The sequence below is a fragment of the Cebus imitator genome, unplaced genomic scaffold (assembly GCF_001604975.1).
Source record: "Cebus imitator isolate Cc_AM_T3 unplaced genomic scaffold, Cebus_imitator-1.0 Scaffold254, whole genome shotgun sequence".
Lineage (NCBI taxonomy): Eukaryota > Metazoa > Chordata > Mammalia > Primates > Cebidae > Cebus > Cebus imitator.
Window position 1 is genome coordinate 1303103 of NW_016107569.1, and position 19745 is coordinate 1322847.

The 19745-nt window shown below is 46.1% G+C and overlaps 1 protein-coding gene across 5 annotated transcripts in view; it reads right to left on the reverse strand.

The window, feature by feature from the left end:
• The window catches only part of FUBP3 (far upstream element binding protein 3), a 60138-nt gene extending 46572 nt beyond the window's left edge, over positions 1-13566 (reverse strand). For 3 of the 5 annotated variants that reach the window (XM_017499077.1, XM_017499078.1, XM_017499076.1), the window contains exon 1: positions 11792-11980. In XM_017499077.1, the coding sequence (XP_017354566.1) occupies positions 11792-11875 (84 nt within the window). In that variant the 5' untranslated portion in view covers positions 11876-11980. Of the gene's footprint in view, positions 1-10056; positions 10911-11791 lie in introns of all 5 variants that reach the window. The other 2 variants (XM_017499079.2, XM_037728047.1) reach the window with 2 other exon arrangements.
• Positions 13567-19745: the final 6179 nt, after the last annotated feature.

The following is a 19745-nucleotide window of genomic DNA, read 5'->3' on the forward strand; positions in this document are numbered from 1 at the left end:
TTTTTTTTTTTTTTTTTGAGATGGAGTGTTGCTGTGTCGCCAGGCTGGAGTGCAGTGGTGCAATCTTGGCTCACTGCAACTTCCACATCCTGGGTTCAAGTGATTCTCCTGCCTCAGCCTCCTAAGTAGCTGGGACTACAGGTGCGTACCACCATACCCAGCTAATTTTTTTTTTTTTTTTGTATTTTTAGTAGAGACAGGGTTTCACTATGTTGGCCAGGCTGGTCTTGATCTCTTGACCTTGTGATCTGCCCGCCTTGGCCTCCCAAAGTGCTGGAATTACAGGCGTGAGCCACCGCGCCCCACCTCAGATTTCTTCTTAATTCACGCTTACTTCTTTATCTACAATTTGGGAAATTTCTACTATGAGAGAAGCAGTGCAGAATTACAGCTGAGATACAGCTCTGAAGTGAGGAAACGGCATTTGGACCCTGGCTAATCAAATGTTACGTATGAGTTCAACAGTACAATATGTAATTTACATTTATACTATGATACAGACTATGTTACATACACTATACTGTAAAGAAACAATATACTTCATTCATCAACGTACAACCTCATTCTAAAAAATGATTTTAAATGCCTAATAAAACAGAATTAAGACGTAGTGAGAGCTACTCAGCTAAAACCACTTTAAATACACTAGCTCATTTATTCCTCAACACAATCCTCTAGGAGGTTGGTATTATTTTCATTTTAAGATAAGAAAAACGGGCTCAGACGTGGAGTGACCTGCCCAAAGTCACCCATCTTATAAGCAGCAGAAACAGGCTGCTCTATTTTATTCCTTTCTTAATAACCTTGCTTTCAGTTTACAAAAATAAAAAAGTGGCAGAAACAGTATTCAAACCCAGGTCTCCCTGACTCTGGAGTCCAAGTAAATAGTATACTGAAGGTTCGATGATATGGTAAAAACCATAAAGGAGGTACACAAATCATTAAAGTTAGAAAACATTAATTTTCTATTTTCAATTAATTATTCCCAGTGCACATTTTCAAGACTAAAATTTTCTGACCACTTGGCCACTCCCTTCCCTCCACCTAATATTTTCTTAAACATATCTCAGTTCCCAAGGACTTAAATAAAGCCTAATGACTTCCAGTGCACAAAGCTCAGGCAATTCTCCACGTAATCGATCATTTTAAACAGTAGCTACTTAACGGAAGTGAGGTACAGTCCTCAGTTCATAATGGCGTAGGCCAGCAGATGAAAGCCATGACAGTTCACAAAACCAAGGCCACTCTACTCCTTATCGGCAAGTATGACCTTGAGGGGACTCTGCTACCAATTTTCTACCACACAAGTTATTTTCCCCCTTTTCAGGGGGAGGCAAATGGGTTATCTCACTACCCGTGCTATTTTAAGCACAGTGATAAATGAAAAATAAATCAATGTCACAGACACTTAGCCTCCACTACCAGTAGTTAGTGGGAACTCTGGGGAGGAGAGCACTGGGCCAGGAATCAGTCAACAGTCCTGGTTTCCTGGCCAGTTCTCGTGTGTGACCTTGGGCAAGACCTTCAAGAGCCTTGCTCCTTGGTGTCTTCACCTGGAAAATGCAGGAGCAAACTAAACCAGTGTTTTACCAAGAGAGGTGCACAAGGGGATCCTGGGAGGCACATGGATGAATGTTTTTAAACTTACATTGTTCTTCCAATTACCTTCTACGCATGACAAAGTTTTCCACTTATGATAATGACTTAGTTTCCCTTTAAACAATATTTTAGGAGCACATGTTCTCAGGATCCCCTGGGGGTGTGTCACAGACCAAAAAAAAAAAAAAAAAAAACCTAGCTGAGCATGGTATGGTGGTGCAAGCCTATAGTCCTAGCTTCTCAGGAGGCTGTGGCAGGAGGATCCCTTGAGCCCAGGAGTTTAAAGTTACAATGAGCTATGGCTGAGCCACTACACTATAGCCTGTACAGGAGTGAGACCTTGTCTCTTAAAAAAATATATACGCATATATATTTAAAATAAATCTGGCTGGGTGCAGAGGCTCACGCCTGTAATCTCAGCACTTTGGGATGCCAAAGATGGTGGATCCCTTGAAGTCAGGAGTTCAAGACCAGCCTGGCCAACATGGTAAAACACTGTCCCTACTAAAAATACAAAAATTAGCTGGACATAGTGGTGCATGCCTGCAATCCCAGCTACTCGGGAGGCCGAGGCAGGAGAATCGCTTGAACTCAGGAGGTGGAGGTTGCAGTGAGCCAAATCAAGCCACTGCATTCCAGTCTGGGTGACACAGCAAAACTCCGTCTCAAAATAAACAAATAATCTAAATTTAAGAATATTAAGTAAATCATGTATTGAAGGTCCAATGATATGGCAAAAACCATAAAGGTGATATACAAATCACTAAAGTTAGAAATTATGGATATTAATTATTCCTTGTGCACATTTTCAAGACTAAAATTCTCTGACAAATTTCATCATCAAAGTCAATAAGTGCAAATATCCCCACAACTTCACACTTACGACAACTCTATGCTAACCAGAAACAGGCAAAGCCACCTGGATGCCATCCACATGTGTCCGTGCTGCTCAACACAGATCCTGTGGACTCGCATGGATACAATAAGCAAACGGGAAGGCTCGCACCGGCACGGAGGAGGAGCAACCCAACTTCCTTTCCCAGAACCTGTGTGGCACAGCCACCCATAGAGGCCCTGCCTGGGAGAAACGGAGGCTGGACTGCAAGTCTCTACTACCCACAGCAGGAAGAAACAGTCTGCAGCCAGGGAAGTAGGCCAGGCGGCTAAGAACAAATTCAGAGACAGGCTTGGAGTTATGGTCCCTCGGGGCAAGTCCGAGTCCTGCATCCCACTACCTTTTATGTTACAAAGAAGACAGTGCAGCAAACATACTACCTACTAAGTGCCTGACAAGGGCCGTTGTTTAATCTCACAGTGACCTTCCAAAGTAGCTACTATTCTTCTTATGTGGGATTTGGAACTAGTTTGCCTGGAATTGTATCCACAGGGATAACAAGATAACAAATGTAAACCACTAGAAACAAGGCAGTACATGGTAAGGAACCAGAAATCCTTCCAATTTTAACCTCTTATTGAAGAACAATAATGATACAGAAAAAGACATGGATCTTTTTAGCATCTGCAAGTTCAGTGTATAGCTCACTGAACTTGCAGATGCTAAAACACCTATGTAACTGGCACCTAGATCAAGAAACATCACCAGCACCCCAGAAGCTGCCTCATCCCCTCTTCAGTCACTACCCACCTACCACCCAGGGTAAACTCCTAATTTCTAACATTAACTATTGCTTTTAAAATTATTAGTACCATCTCCTCTCCAAAGTGGTTAAAGAAAAAAAAAATATTACCATCAACAATTTCTATGTTACAGATGAGAAAACTAAGACTGAAAGTAGTTAAATAACTTGCCCAAAGCCAAACTAGTAAGTGGCAGAACCAGAACCTGCACTCATACTGTCTGAACCTCAAGTTTGTGTCTTAAGAATCACATCACATTGCCGGGCGCGGTGGCTCACGCCTGTAATCCCAGCACTTTGGGAGGCCGAGGCGGGTGGATCACAAGGTCAAGAGATCGAGACCATCCTGGTCAACATGGTGAAACCCCGTCTCTACTAAAACTACAAAAAATTAGCTGGGCATGGTGGCGCGTGCCTGTAATCCCAGCTACTCAGGAAGCTGAGGCAGGAGAATTGCCTGAACCCAGGAGGCGGAGGTTGCGGTGAGCCGAGATCGCGCCATTGCACTCCAGCCTGGGTAACAAGAGCGAAACTCCGTCTCAAAAAAAAAAAAAAAAAAGAATCACATCACAATACCATCCCCAGGAATTTTGTGACCATCAAATGAAGGAACATATATAAGAATCCTGCCTGGCACCCAGAACAACATGGGCTCAATGAATGAGAACGATTGTTATATCAGAGATGGAGCCCCGGCTGATCCTGCCCTACTTACTGGCAATAACTGAAATAAGGAATTCTCTTGACAACTGAGTACGATGCAGCACTTCGTGGGAGGTTCTCCTGACAACCTCATCCATCCTATGCTTAGGCAGAATTAAATACTCCCCTACTGGTGTTTGTGAGTCACCTTATAAACCGTATCTAAATAGCATACTCTCACTGAGTGACCCATTGGTTATACTGTCTCCCCACTATCGAGAGCTGAGGATTCAATCTGTCTCCATCATCTTGGTACCCTTAGGACAGAGTCCTTAATTGGGAGCCCTAGGGTTTAGTTTTAGAGAATTCATAACTTCCCAAAATTACACCCTAACCTATTTAAATATTTCTGCCGGAGGCAGTGGCTCACGCCTGTAATCCCAACACTTCAGGAGGCTGAGACGGGTGGATCACGAGGTCAGGAGTTCAAGACCAGCCTGGCCAACATGGTAAAATCCCGTCTCTACTAAAAATGCAAAAATTAGCTGGGCATGGTGGCATGCGCCTGTAGTCCCAGCTACTCAGGAGGCTGAGGCAGAATTGCTTGAACCCAGGAGGCAGAGGTTGCAGTGAGCTGAAATTGCGCCACTGCACTCCAGCCTGCCAACACAGCGAGACTCTGTCTCAAAATAAAATAAAATTAAAATTAAAATAAATAAATATTTCCGGGGTGAGGGTCAAAGTTCTGAGTCTCAGAAAGGTCCATGTTCTGAAAAAGTTAAAGAACAACTTTCCTAATGCATAGCAAAATGCTTGGCACACAGAAGGTGCTCATCAAACAACTGCTCAATTTAAAGTAGATACCAAGAGGCCCATCAGCAGGCAGAATGCTAAGATGATCAGGGGAGGCTCTATGCTGAAATGTTTCAGGTGGGTCACTCCCACCAGAGGCCCTAAATGTGACACACCCATTAGCTTTCCCCCTCCCTTCCAACTAAGTCCACCAGCACCCCTCCAATGCTGTTTAAAGACTGCTAGGCCAGGCGCAGTGGCTCACCAAGACCAGCCTCGCCAACATGGTGAAACCCCGTTTCTACTAAAAATACAAAAATTAGCTGGGCATGGTGGCATGCGCCTGTAGTCCCAGCTAATCCGGAGGCTGAAGCAGGAGAATCACTTGAACCTGGGAGGCGGAGGTTGCAGTGAGCCAAGATCACGCCACTGCACTCCAGCCTGGCGACAGAGCGAGGCTCAGTCTCAAAGCTGTAGCCATCTCATTGAGATGAAAAACTACCCAACTACCTCTGCTAAGGAACCAAGTCCTTCTTAAAATGCAGAGGGCATGGGTCCAAGAACTACTGCATATATTCACTATGTGTACCTCTGAGAAAACTGCTTTATCTCCCTCTGGCTCATTATTTTCAAATATAAAATGAGAATTCATAGCCCTTATTAGCTGCGGGGGATGGTGGCAGCTACTGGAGAAGCTGAGATGGGAGGATTGCTTGAGCCTGGGAGGCAGAGGTTGCAGTGAGCTGAGACAAATTTGTCTTATTTTCCTTTGTACTGGCCCAGCATCCAGCAAGAGGCCTTGGACTCAGTGGATCTTCTATTAACGCTAAGTAATCTGAATCAAATCACTACTTCCAATCACACTACTCAGTCTTGCAAGTGATTTGTAACCACCTGGTATTAGAATGAAAGTGTAGGTCGGGTGTGGTGGCAGATGCCAGCTACTTGGGAGGCTGAGGTGGGAGGACTGCTTGAGCCCAGGAGGTCGAGGCTGCACTGAATTGTGATTGTGCCATGGCACTCCAGCCTGGGCAACAGAGCAAGACCTTGTCTCAAAGAAACCCAAAACCAACAAACAAAATCTTTGTAATAAAACTCCAAATGCAGAACATTTTCAGTTGGCATAATTCTAAGATAAAATATCAGAATAAAGACTACACAGAAAGAAGGGAGTATGAACAGACAGCAGATATAACACGGGAAAGCAGAAGGACCAAAATAACATGCTGAGCTTTTTCCAGATCCAGCTTGATGGAAGCTCTGAGCGTTGAAGGGTTTGAAGGACTGCTGAAATTACCTAGCTCCGTATTTCCTGGGTTTCACGCACAGAATGTGATTTGGTTCCGTGAAGAGGGCATGAAGTGATGTGACTTCAGGACATTTACAATACACACCCTACACCCCTGTAGACGTGAATGCACGTAGGCATGGTAAAGGTTCTGAGAAGTCCTACAGTAAAGAAACCAATTCACCTTTATTTAATCCTGCATTCCCCCAATTCAGCTGCCCACAATCTCTTTTCCATGGAAGATCTAGAAACAGCCTACAGATCAAACGCTAGGAAAGGCCAACCCAGTCCAAGGTCATGCATCCACTTACCGGAAACTCAGACCTCCTAATTCTCCATCCAGAGGTCTTTCCATTAGAAAATTTCAAATAAAAATCAGAGACAGTGGGCTCACAATTTGGAAAAAGATAAGTAAAAAACTGTCAATTAGCCATCTCAAAGAACGGTATAAAACAATAGCAAGATGGCAGGAATGAAGGAAACCCGGAGAGTGTGAATACCTCATGTGAAAAGCACAGCAGCTACTCGGCTCCTGCCGAGTATCACTGTGCAGGCTGTGGCAGCAAGGTGGCCAGATCTTTTCCAGGGAAACTAGAAATTTCTTTTTCTTTTTTTTGAGACACAGTCTGTGTCACCCAGGCTGGAGTGCAATGGTGTGATCTCGTCTCACTGCAACCTCCACCTCCCAGGTGCAAGCAATTCTTATGCCTCAGCTTACCAGGCAGCTGGGATTACAGGCGCCCGCCACCACATCTGGCTCATTTTTGTATTTTTAGTGGAGACGGCGTTTCACCATGTTGGCCAGGCTGGTCTCAAACTCCTGACGTCTAGTGATCTGCCTGCCTCTGCCTCCCAAAGTGCTGGGATTATAGGCATGAGCCACTGTGCCTGACCAAAACCTCTTTTTTTTTTTTTTTTTTTTTTTGTTTGCTCTGTGGCCCAGGCTGGAGTACAGTGGCACCATCCCGGCTCACTGCAACCTCCACCTCCTGGGTTCATGCAATTCTCCTGCCTCAGCTTCCCGAGTAGCGGGGATTACACACATGTGGCACCACACCCAGCTAATTTTTTATATTTTTAGTAGAAATGGGGTTTCACCATGTTGGCCAAGCTGGTCTCAAACTCCTGACCTCAAGTGATCTTGGCCTCCCAAAGTGTTGGGATTACAGGCATGAGCCACTACACTCAGCCAAAAATCACTCTAGTTTCTTTTTTTTTTTTTTTAAGACAGGGTTTCACCATGTTGGTCAGGCTGGTCCTGAACTCCCGACCTCAGGTGATCCGCCCACCTTGGCCTCCAAAGTGCTTGGATTACAGGCGTGAGCCACCGCGCCTGGCCAAAAAAATCACTCTGGTTCCTAAGAGCTGGTGCTGTGGGTTAAACAAAGCATGCCGGCAGGCCCACTGTAAGTCTTCTACAGCCCACGGGCCACAAGTTTGAGAACTGTGGTCTAGGTAGATTTCTATCTATGAAATAACTGGTACTTCAGAAGAAACCAAAGTTTGACAATACACATAGGCTATCAGATTTTAAAATAAAGATAGCCGGGCATGAGGGCATGGTGGCTCACACCCATAATCCCAGCACTCTGAAAGGCTGAGGTGGGAGGATTGCTTGAGGCCAGGAGTGAGACCGGCTTAGGCAACGTAGTGAGATCCCCACCCCAAAATAAATAATTATTTGATAAATTATCACATTACAAATTTTCTCACCTGAAATGAGAAAAGCCTTAGAGACACACAGTGGAATGTATGGTTTATTTACTACCTACTTTCCAACACCCAATGTGAAGTTCAGCACTTCCGTTAACATGGGGTGACGCATAAGCACTCAGTGACGTCACCAAAACCCTTTAAGGAAGACTCACTCTGCTAGGTACCCTACTGGGTCCCCACAATGTAAAGCTACAGGAGCAGCCATGGATTTCCTGCAGACATTAGTTTCCTTCAAGTGTTTATGAAAACTAAAATGGGCGTACAGGCAGGAGTGAGTCTGTTGTGAAATGCTGTCTTGAGCTACTCAATCACTGGACATGTACAAGACAGTCTCAGTGGAGTACCACTTAGATCTCTTGAGTGTTCAGTACACTTGACTACACTGGGAGTCAAAACCATGTGTTCAATGAGCCTCGCAGGATGAACCCACTGGCCAATGAATGGAGGCTTTTTCTTTTAATGGTAGATGTACAGTGTCCTCTTAAAAGGAAACTTAGTGCTCGTCCTAAAAAGCCAGAATCTTAAAACACTAAAGTTCTAAATCAGCCCAGGGTGTCCAGTACACATTCCAAATTACCTACTGCTCAGGCTCAAAGTGTGAAATAGCAGCACTGGCAGGGATTTTCATGAGGACCGTGGAACTTCCGAGGCTCCGCGTCAATCAATATTTTCCCCAAAAAAGGTGCCAGGGAATTAGAGGTTCAGGCCTAAAAATCTGTCAGAAGGTTACTTTCTACTGATTCTACAACGGCTTGGTCACACTGATTTGAATGTAGTGCCACCATGATGCTGAACTCCCTGAAGCATCATTTAGATTGCATTCTGTATGAACATCATATTCTGCAGTATACAATCCAAAGGCATTGAATGGATCTATCTAGATCTAAGGCTTTTTAAAGTCCTAAAAAGCATTAGTAGTTTTTCAGGAGAACAATTTCTATTTAGCTGATGACTGACAGACAGCTAGCTGGTCCAGCCTGCGGAAGGCTGCTGTGAATCTATAACGCACTGTGGCATCACACTATCCTAACAAGGGATTGCTTGACGTGATGACAGGTGCTACTCACTTATCAGGTGGTAGACTTTCTCATCCAACTACCAGCCAGGCTTGACCTTGCTTAGCTTCTAGCAGTAGACTTTCTAGGAACATTTTAAAATACTTTTAGAAAAATGGAACAACATAAACCAGACTTGGATCCACTCATCCAGAGGCCCCCTTGTAACCTTAGACAGACAGCACAGAAGTGCAGAGGACGGCTATGGAACAGGATGAACTACTCAGGACTTTGTCTTATCTGAACTAGTTGACGAAACACTACTTCGGCTAACCAGCCAATGACTTGGGAAAAGTAGAAGTGACTTTCTTTAAATATCCAGCAGTTTTTAGATCTTCATCCATGGAACTGAATGAGATCACATTTCTTTCTTTTTTTTCGAGACAGCGTCTCATTCTGTCACCCAGGCTGGAACGCAGTGGAGCGATCACAGCTCACTGCAGCCTTGATCTCCACGCTCAAGCTATCCTCTTGCCTCAGCCTCCCGAATAGCTGAGACCACAGGAGTGGGCCACCACATCCAGCTAATTTTAAAAAAAATTTTAGTAGAGACAAGGTCTCACTATGTTGCCCAGGTTGGTCTCAAACCCCTGAGCTCAAGCAATCCTCCTACCTCAGTCTCCCAAAGTGCTGAGATTACAGGCTTGAGCCACTCTGATTTGCCCAGATCATATTGCTACCACCCTATAGAACGGATGTAAATTACCTGCTTGTGCCAAACATTAACTCACTAGACTTCACGTTGCTTGGGAAAATTTTACATTTTATTTGACATCTTCAGAGACTCCTTTTCAATCTAAGAGTACTATGCTCAGAGTAAACTAACAACTGATGCACTTTGCTGCAAAGAGGTCCAAAGGATATACATGGAGACTTCAAGGTGCTGGAGGGGAAGCCTAGTTGTTAAGGTGTTGGACTTCACACACCAGACTTAATAGAAACTGCAGGTTCAAATCCCGGCGGGTCAACTGAGACTCTATTATGATCTGCTAGAAAAACTGAGCATGAGACATTTTACTGCTCTTTGACAAATTTAAGAGGGCCTTACAGACTGTCTCTGGGGTTTCTGAGGAAATATAAAAGAGCAAAAAACTTGGCAATCATTTAAATATACTGTCTTTTAGTTCTGTTTAATGGGGGGAAAAATCACATCTCTGCAACATGCTGTGCACATAACAAAGAAATAGAACCATCACCTTCCAGATGCCCAAATAATATGAGATCCTTTGAGTAAGTTTACCATAAGCATACAGTATTACAGATTTCTAACATTCCATTCTTGCCCAATGCAAATCTACAGACAATAAACCTAAAATTACCCACCAACCTGTTTTTTCTTTAGTTTTTAAAGGCCATCAAATCCTTGGAGATAGTATGGACCTCCAGCTGTTAACATTCAGAAGGAACACACTTACAGCCCTGTCTCCATTGGGCTTATTACTGCTCCAGTCAATGGTGCATTTCAGAGCTGAGAACAATTCCAATGAAGTTTTCACTGCTAGTAGTAAACACCACTGCTTCAACCATCCACATTAGGTCAGCATTTAACAGAGGGTCTCCCTCTGGAGCAGGTTGTCCAAGAATATGAGTTCAACCACTGGCTCAAGAGAAGCGGAATGTCTTCTCAATGGTTCAAAATTCACTTTCTGTTCAACTACAGGCCTTCTGCCAACTGAGGATCTGAGCTCTTTAGGGCAGTGACTATAATTCTTCCTGGACACAGAAGGCCAACAAGGTGACTGTCACACATCAGCACAGAGCGAAAGCCATTACATATTAGTAGCCAGTGAGAAACAACGTTCAGGACCCTGTACTGTAGAGGAGAGCACTGTAACACGCCAGCAAGCAGAGTGGTGGAAGGGGAGCTGGGTGGCATGTTCATCCATTACAGCCATGGGTGGATCTGAAGTCTAAGTAAGATGGATACTCACTACTGTACTGGTTGGTACCTAGGCAGTAAAGTAACAATTCATCAGATAAGATTTTAGGTGGAACCACAGGTTTGGAAAGTTCTGGGATCCAATATAATGTCTATAGGAGCATCAATACATAACATGAAAAGTCAGTATCAGGGAAACAGGTAGGGATCCCTCCCCTGGAATACTGGAAAGAGATGTAAAGACCATATCTTCAAGCGCCCGAGTGAAGACCTTCTTCTAATACAATGGGTCCTGTGGCTTTCTGTTAGGAATCAAGCAGTAATTAGTTATAGCCCAACTTTTAAAGTATCAGTGCGCTTACAATTACATAAGAAGAGAGGAGGACATGAGACACTCAACAGAGTAAGTTTAAGCGTTAGGACTAACTTGTAAGTACGTTTTAGATACAATTTAAGGACACGTTCTGTTCTAAGCGCCATGCCAGAAGCCAACGAGTATTTTTGGCAGGTCCCATATCCACTCTATAGGGAAGCTTGGAACCTTTTAAAACCCAGTTAATTTAACTCTGAAAAAATGCACGACATTGTCAGACAGTAAAGTTTCAATGTCGGAATGAGGCCACATGATTCTCCCCAATAGAGGTAAACTACTGCCATGAGAAATTTCTACCTCTTGGGGACCACCCACACACACAACTCCTCCCTCCCTCCCCTCTCCAAAGAGCACCCTCACATATAAGATGCCCTCCAGTTCCTTCTACTCAACAGTAAGTCTAGAGACGATGTTCCCCAAATTTTAACAAGCTACTTAGGGCGTGAGAGAGCTGCCTTATGTCTACACCCAGATCCTCCCCGGACCCCTCCACTCGCGAGGTTCAAAACCCCGCGCTGGCTACCCTGCAGGGCCAGGCCGGCCGCTGGGGCACGATGGGGCCAAACGCTTAACAAATCCTTTCCGAGCCATTTCAGGCACCTGGGAGACCCGCCAGACAGGTCGGCCCGGGCCTCGCAGTGGCGCTTCATCCCCCCTGCTCCTCTCGGCTGTAGGAACCCTAAGGAACGGCCCGGCCCGGCTGAGACGTCAGTTCAGGCTGCCTCCCGCCCCCAGGCCCGAACCCCTCTTCCCCGCCCGCCCGGCCCCGCCTCGGGATCTCGTGCTCCTGCCAGCCGGCTGCGCCCGTACCTGCCGGACCCGGTGCAGGGCATCCACAAAGCCCTCGGCCTTCATCCCCACAGGAGCGCTCTGCCCCTGCACCAGCTCCGCCATTACCGCCCCCGCCGCCGTCGCCCCCGCCGCCGACGCCGCCGCTGGGCTCCCCGGTCCGGCCTCCCGCTCCGCTTGGGGACCCGTAGCCGGAAAGGGAAAGTCGCCGTACTTCCGGCGGAAGGGAAGCGGGGACGCTCACTCCGAGAGGAGCCGCGTCTGCGGGGGCGGGATCAGAGCACGTGACTTTTGACCGACCGGAAGTGGGGGCGGGACCGCAGCGCCGGGGTGGGCTCGGAGCTCTGGGCAGCCGTCGGTCTCGAGGGTCCGGTGGCGTCCCCGCCCTTCCCGGGCAGGATTTCGTCCAGGACTGTCGATGGCGTCGTGACAGGTCCCTGAGGCTCGGATGTGGCTCAGAGGTGTCCGCTGTCGGCCGTTTGGAATCTCAGAGGGACTGACGTGGCTCTCCCAAGACGGCACTCCGAGCAGTCATGGTTCATCAAAAGCCTGGTCCTGAGCAGCCCCTCTCTGAAATGGCTACTGGTTGGGAACTTGGGGGCTGAGCGCTTTGAAAGGGCATGGAGGGCAAGGGACAGCATCACAGAATGTCAGTGCCCCATGTTTGCGGAGAGTCCCGGGCCCCAGTTCTTACACTGCAGTTTGCACGAGGATGGGCCGCCGCCACTTCCGCCTGGGGTTGCCGGGTGACGCCGCCGAGGAGGGACGCGCCCACTGAAAGGCCAGCGTGGTGTCCTCATACCCACTACTTCACAAACTCTGGGACTGTAGCGGGTGCAGGAAATCCCACAGGACCATTATTGCTCCCGTTCCTGCTCAGTCAAAACTTGCAGGAGGCTCCTTGGAACGCCTACGTAACTTTAATGGACGTGACTAGGTAAAAATAGATCTTCTACGGCAAGGAAGGAATCTTAGTGCTAGAATTCAGTTGAGCCTTTGAGGTGACTCTTATAGGTGAGCAAACAAGTAACGAGATTTAGGGGGCGCCCATGTTTGTATTAGCACGATTGCCCTCGTGTTTAATATTTCCCCAGCCCTATTATGCAGAGGAGTTGGACTTAATGAAGAACGATGTTGGCAAACATTTTATGCTCATCTTGAAGTTATGAAGGAAGATGAGCAGCAAGAAAAGGAAATAAAGAAATAAAATCCAATATGGGCCAGGTCCAGTAGCTCATGCCTGTGATCCTAGCAGTTTGGGAGGCCAAGGCAGGCAGAACTCTTGAGCCCAGAAGTTCAAGACCAGCCTGTCTACATAGTGAGACCCCCGTCTCTACAAAAAATACAAAAGTTACCCAGGCATGGTGGCATACACGTATAGTCCCAGCTACTTGGGAGGCTGGAAGGAAAGGATTACCTGAGCCCTGGAGGTCAAGGCTGCAGTGAGCCATGGTCCCACAACTGCAGTCCAGACTGGGCAACAGAGCAAGACCCTATTTGGGGAAAAAGTCCCATATGACTTTTCTGGATGACCCCACTCTCTCCTCCTACTGTGTCATTATGGCAAGAGAGCTTTGGGCTTTCTAAAGAAGTGTGAGGAATGCTTGGCCAATAATCAGAGCATAGTTCTTTATTTGTTAATGACTTCTCTCCTAGACAGTGAGTTACTTTAGAGCAGAGACTTATTTTTCCCTGTATCGCTAGGGTTTGGCACATAGTAGGTGCTTAGTAAACTTATTTTGCATTCAATAATGCCAAGTAGAATAATTCATAGATTATGGCAAAATAAAAGAATTTGGCAAGATTGAAGATTACTTTCAGGAAAAATGTTTCAAACCCTGTTGAAAAGTACGTAACTTGCTGTGTTGTTGAAGTGCCAGCATGAAGAAGACCATGCCAGCACGTCCATGTATTGCCCATTCTGGGTGTGTTGAGTGTTTTAACTTCGGTTGTAAAAATCAAGGAATGGCAGTGGCATGAACACAGTCGTTCAAGTGAACTGAATATCAATGATAACTTCTGTTTTGAATTTTTAAAATGTATTTCTGAGGTTAGGATGTTGATTCGTGCATATTCCAGCTGGCTTTTACTATGAGTATAAATAGTGAAAACAAGGCTACTGGCCTAAATATAAGGTATATTCCAACGTTTGGTCCAAAGACCAGATAATCCCTGAATACGGAGATAGAGTTCTGTTTCCCCCTCTTTTATTGGTTGGGTAACTTTGAACAGGTCACTTATATTTGGGGCCACAGAAGACGAAGATGGCCCCAAGCCTGTCATGTCCACTGTTAAATGTTCTGCTAACACCCTGGACTTTATCACCTTGTTACAGCACTTACCATAGTTTCTTTGAAATCATCATGCAGTTATATGTTTGTTGTCTGCCTTTTCCACCAGAATAAAGCCTCTACTGATACAAGGTCTCTTTGTCTTGTTAATTGCTCTCCCTGCCACCTAGCACCAATTCCTGGCATGTGGTTGGTTCTCAGCATTTGTGAAATGAATGAATGACAATGATCTTGTCCAAAGAGGATAGAGAAATATTCTTAACAGGTTAAAAAAGAAAAATCTGGCTAGGCTCAGGGGCTCGCGCCTGTAATTCCAGCACTTTCTGAGGCCAACCTGGGCAGACCACCTGAGGTCAGGAGTTTGAGAACAGCCTCGGCAACCTGGTGAAACCCCATCTCTACTAAAAATACAAAGATTAGCTGGGTGTGGTGGTGGGCATCTGTAATCCCAGCTACTTGGGGGGCTGAGACGAGAATTGCTTGAACCTGGGAGGCGGAGGTTTCATTGAGCCGAGACCACGCCATTGCACTCCAGGCTGGGCCAGAAGAGCAAAACTCTGTCTAAAAAAAAAAAAAAAAAAAAAAAAATTGCCTCACGCCTGTTATCCCAGCACTTTGGGAGGCCGAGGCAGGTGGATCACCTGAGGTCAGGAGTTCAAGACCAACATGGGCAACAATGGTGAAACCGTATCTCTACTAAAAATACAAAAATTAGCTGGGCTCAGTGGTGTGTGCCTGTAATCCCAGCTACTTGGGAGGCTGAGGCAGGAGAATTCGGGAGGCAGAGGTTGCAGTGAGCTGAGATTGCATCACTGCCTTCCAGCCTGGGTGACAGAACGAGATAACGTCTCAAAAAAAAAAAAGAAAAATTCACATACTGTGGTTGTGACTAGTTTTGCAAACCATTCCTCTCTGAGATTTGGAGATAAGTTACGAGTTACTGATAACGTTGAGCTGCCTCCGGATACTACCAACTAGAAGTCACCCTAAAGTGAAACTGTATCAATAAGGACAATCTAGGTTACGCTACAGTAACAAGCCTGAAAATCTCAGCAGCTTACAACAATACAGGCTGTTTCTCCCTGGCCACGTGAACGTAGTGGTCCCTCCACCACATGTCCTGTTCACTCTTCAGCCAAGGCTGATGGCGGCATCTGTCTGGAACATTAAACTTCATCAGGGCAGAGGAAGTGAGAGTGGCAAAGCGGGAACTGGTTTGTAAGGCTTCTGCCGCAAGTGCTAGGCACAACTTTGTTCATGTTTTATTGGTGGAAGAAAGTTTGCCTGTTGTCAATAAGATGCAGCAGTGTGAAGCATGCATTGCCTTTTAAAGCTTTTGCCTAGAAGTGAGTGGCATATGGCACTTCTGCTCACATTTAATTGGCCAAAGCAAGCGGTGGCCAAGCACTGACCAAGTAGCAGAGAAATATAGTACATCTCCAGGGAGAAACAGCAAATATGTTTGAATAGTAACATAGTTTTTCAAATAAATCAAGAGAAAAAGTAAATATGGAGAATGTTACACGGTATCCTTTAAAGGACATAACATGGGTGGCTTCTAGTATTTGTTAACTACCCTGAAGACCCTTGGCTCTGGCCACTTGAAATTTGAGGAAGCTTTGCATTCCCATCCCAAGAGCTGCGTTGTTTTTTTTTGTTTTTCAGACGGAGTCTCGCTCTGTCACTCAGGCTGGAGTGCAGTGGCTCTATCTCTGCTCACTGCAACCTCCGCCTCCCGGGTTCAAGTGATTCTCCTGCCTCAGCCTCCTAACTAGCTGGGACTATAGGTACGCACCACCACGCCTGCTAATTTTTTGTATTTTTAGTAGAGACGGGGTTTCACTGTGTTAGCCAGGATGGTCTTGATCTCCTGACCTCGTGATCCACCCGCCTCGGCCTCCCAAAGCGCTGGGATTACAGGCTTGAGCCACCACGCCTGGCCTGAGTTGTTTATAACTAAGGCAGAAATAGCCTATAGCGATGAATCGTGAGTGAGAGAATTCTCCATTTAGAGATTTTCACAGGTCCCCAGACCGAGACCTTTTCCAATGTCAAGGGTCCACTGGAATTTCAAGTGCAGACTAAAAAGCATGTCAGCATGAAGTCTAAAAATTCTAAAATAGAATTATAAAGACTCTCCCATGCTGACTGAGGGATAAAGATACGCCTCGGAGCAACAGGAGTGATCCGATGATTAGAACACTGCTCTTTGTCTCAGCATCAGAGAATACATTAGACTCTACCTTCAATAGGGGATACATGTGTATATGTGTAATTGTCAGTTAGGGATGGGAGTATGTTCTGAGAAATGCATCATTGTGTGACCATCTCAGAGCATACTTACACAAACCTACTATAACAGCTAAGCTGTATGGTGTAGCCTATTTCTTTTTGGCCACAAACCTGTACAGCATGGTACCATATGGACTACCGTAGGCAGTTGTAACACAACGGTAGGAACTTGTGTATCTAAATATATCTAAACATAGAAAGGATCCAGTAAAAATACAGTGTTATATATATTTTTTTCCAGGCTGGAGTGCAGTGGCGTGGTCTTGGCTCACTGCAACTTCCATGTCCTGGGTTCAAGCGATTCTCTCTGCCTCAGCCCCCCAGGTAGCTGAAATTACAGGGGCATGTCACCATGCCCAGCTAATTTTTGTATCTGTAGTAGAAACGGAGTTTCACCACGTTGGCCAGGCTAGTCTCGAAATCCTGACCTCAGGTGATGTACCCTCCTCAGCCTCCCAAAGTGCTGGGATTACAGGCGTGAGCCACTGCGCCTGGCCCAGTGTCATCATCTTATGGAACCACCATCACATGTGCTGTCCATGGTTGACAGGAACCTGACTGTATGACTGTGTATCTCCCTGCTTCTTCCCCTGGCCTTGTACCACCCTGCTGGTACCATGGAGCAGTGCTACACCCTCAAGAAAGTTCCTAAGTACATGGCTAGTAAATTTTCTGGGACCACACTTATCCAAAACAATTTATTCGGGCTTTATACTTAAAAAATTATTATTATTATTATTGAGACAGAGTCTTGCTCTGTCGCCCAGGCTGGAGTGCAGTGGTGTGATCTCAGCTCACTGCAACCTCTGCCTCCCAGGTTCAAGCAATTCTCCTCCCTCAGCCTCCCAAGCAGCTGGGACTACAGGCTCATCCCACCATACCCAGCTAATATTGTATTTTTAGTAGAGACAGGGTTTCACCATATTGGCAAGGCTGGTCTCGAACTCCTGACCTCGTGATCCACCCTCCTCAGTCTCCCAAAGTACTGGGATTATAAGTGTAAGCCGCCGCACCAGGCCATTTTTTTTTTTTTTTTTAATTTATTAGAGACAGGTCTCACTCTGTTGCTCAGGCTAGTCTTGAACTCCTGAGCTCAGGCAATTCTTCTGCCTTGGCCTTCCAAAGTGCTGGAATTACAGGCATAAGCCACCTCAGCTGGCCCCTCACAATTAATGATGTGGCTAGTTATAGAGCTCTGGATTATAAATAATTCTCCTTTAGAACACTGAAGGCATCTCTTACTGTCTTCTAGCATCATATATATAGGATGGAGTGAGACTCCATCTTAAAAAACAAACACAAACAAACAAATATATATATATATATATGGCCTTAAAAAACAAAATATATTCAGCAGAACTTTGAGTCTCATCAATGTAAAAAATAATAATAAAAAAAAACAACAACAAAATATATATATATTGTTTTTTAAGATGGAGTCTCACTCTGTCACCCAGGCTGGAGTGCAGTGGTGCAATCTCAGCTCACTGCAACCTCTGCCTTCTGGGTTCAAGTGATTCTCCTGCCTCAGCCTCCCAAGTAGCTGAGATTGCAGGCATGCAGTGACATGCCCAGCTAATTTTTGTACTTTTAGTAGAGGTGGGGTTTTCCCATGTTGACCAGGGTGGTCTTGAACCCCTGACCTCAGGTGATCTGCTCACCTTGGCCTCCCAAAGTGCTGGGATTACAGGTGTGAGCCACCTCACCTAGCTCCAATATTTCTTTAAACAGTTTTATTGGCTGGGTGCAGTGGCTCACACCTGTAATCCCGGCATTTTCGGAGGCCAAGGCGGATGGATCACGAGGTCAGGAGCTCAAGACCAGCTTGGACAAGGTGGTGAAACCTCATCTCTACTAAAAACACAAAAATTAGTCGGGTATGATAGTGGGCACCTGTAATCCCAGCTATTCGGAAGGCTGAGGCAGAGAATTGCTTGCATTCGGTAGGCAAAGATTGCAGTGAGCAGAGATTGCACCACCGCACTCGAGCCTGGGTGACAGAGTAAGACTCCATCTCAAAAAAAACCAAAACAGTTTTATTGGCCTGGCGTGGTGGCTCACTTCTGTAATCCCAGCACTTTGGGAGGCCAAGGCAGACAGATTGCCTGAGGTCAGGAGTTTGAGACCAGCCTGGCCAACATGGTGAAACCCTGTCTCTACTAAAAACACAAAATATAGCCGAGTGGTGGCAGATGCCTGTAATCCCAGCTACTCTGGAAGCTGAGGCAGGAGAATCGCTTGAACCTGGGAGGCGGAGGTTGCAGTGAGCTGAGATCCGCCATTGCACTCCAGCCGGAGCAGCAGAGCGAGACTCCACTCAGAAAAAAAGTGGAGAGACAAGTCACAGTCTTGGAGAAAATGTTTATAAAATCTATACCTCTACTGAAAACAAATTTCGCTGGGTGTGGTGGTGCACGCCTGTAATCCCAGCTACTTGGGAGGCTGAGGCAGGAGAATCGCTTAAACCTGGGAGGTGGAGGTTGCAGTGAGCTAGGATTGTGCCATTGCACTCCAGCCTGGGCAACAGAGTGGCACTCTCTCAAAAACAACAATGAAAAACCCTACAAAGTAATAATAAAAAAACAAAAACAACCCAATGAAATGGGCAAAAAAATTGGACAGGCACTTCATAAAGGAAGAGAAATAGTCACGGTCAATAAACACAGGAAAATGTGCTATGTTGGGTGTGACAGCTCACGCCTGTGATCCCAGCACGTTGGGAGGCTGAGGTGAGAAGGTCGTTTGAGCTCAGGAGTTTGAATTCTTAACACAGCAAGCCCTGGTCTCTACTAAAAATCAAAAAAATTAGTTGAGTGTGGTGGCATGTGCCTGTAGACCTAGCTACTCAGGAGGCTGAGGCAGGAGGATAGCTTGAGCCCTGGAGATGGAGGCTGCAGTGAGCTGTAATAGCACCATGCACTTCGGACTGGATGATAGAGCAAGACTCTGCCAAAAAGAAAAAAAACAACAACAGGCTGGGCGTGGTGGCTCACACCTGTAATCCCAGCATTCTGGGAGGCTGAGGCAGGCGGATCACCTGAGGTCAAGAGTTTGAGAATAGCCCGGCCAACAGGGTGAAACTCCATCTCTACTAAAAATACCAAATGAGCTGGTCACGGTGGTGCATGCCTGTAATCCCAGCTACTTGGGAGGCTGAGGCAGGAGAATTGCTTGAACCTGGGAGGTGGAGGTTGCAGTAAGCCCAGATTGTGTGCACTCCAGCCTGGGTGGCAGAGTGAGATCCATCTCAAAACAAAGAAAAAAGAATATCTGGCCGGGCGCGGTGGCTCAAGCCTGTAATCCCAGCACTGTGGGAGGCCGAGGCGGGTGGATCACGAGGTCAAGAGATCGAGACCATCCTGGTCAACATGGTGAAACCCCGTCTCTACTAA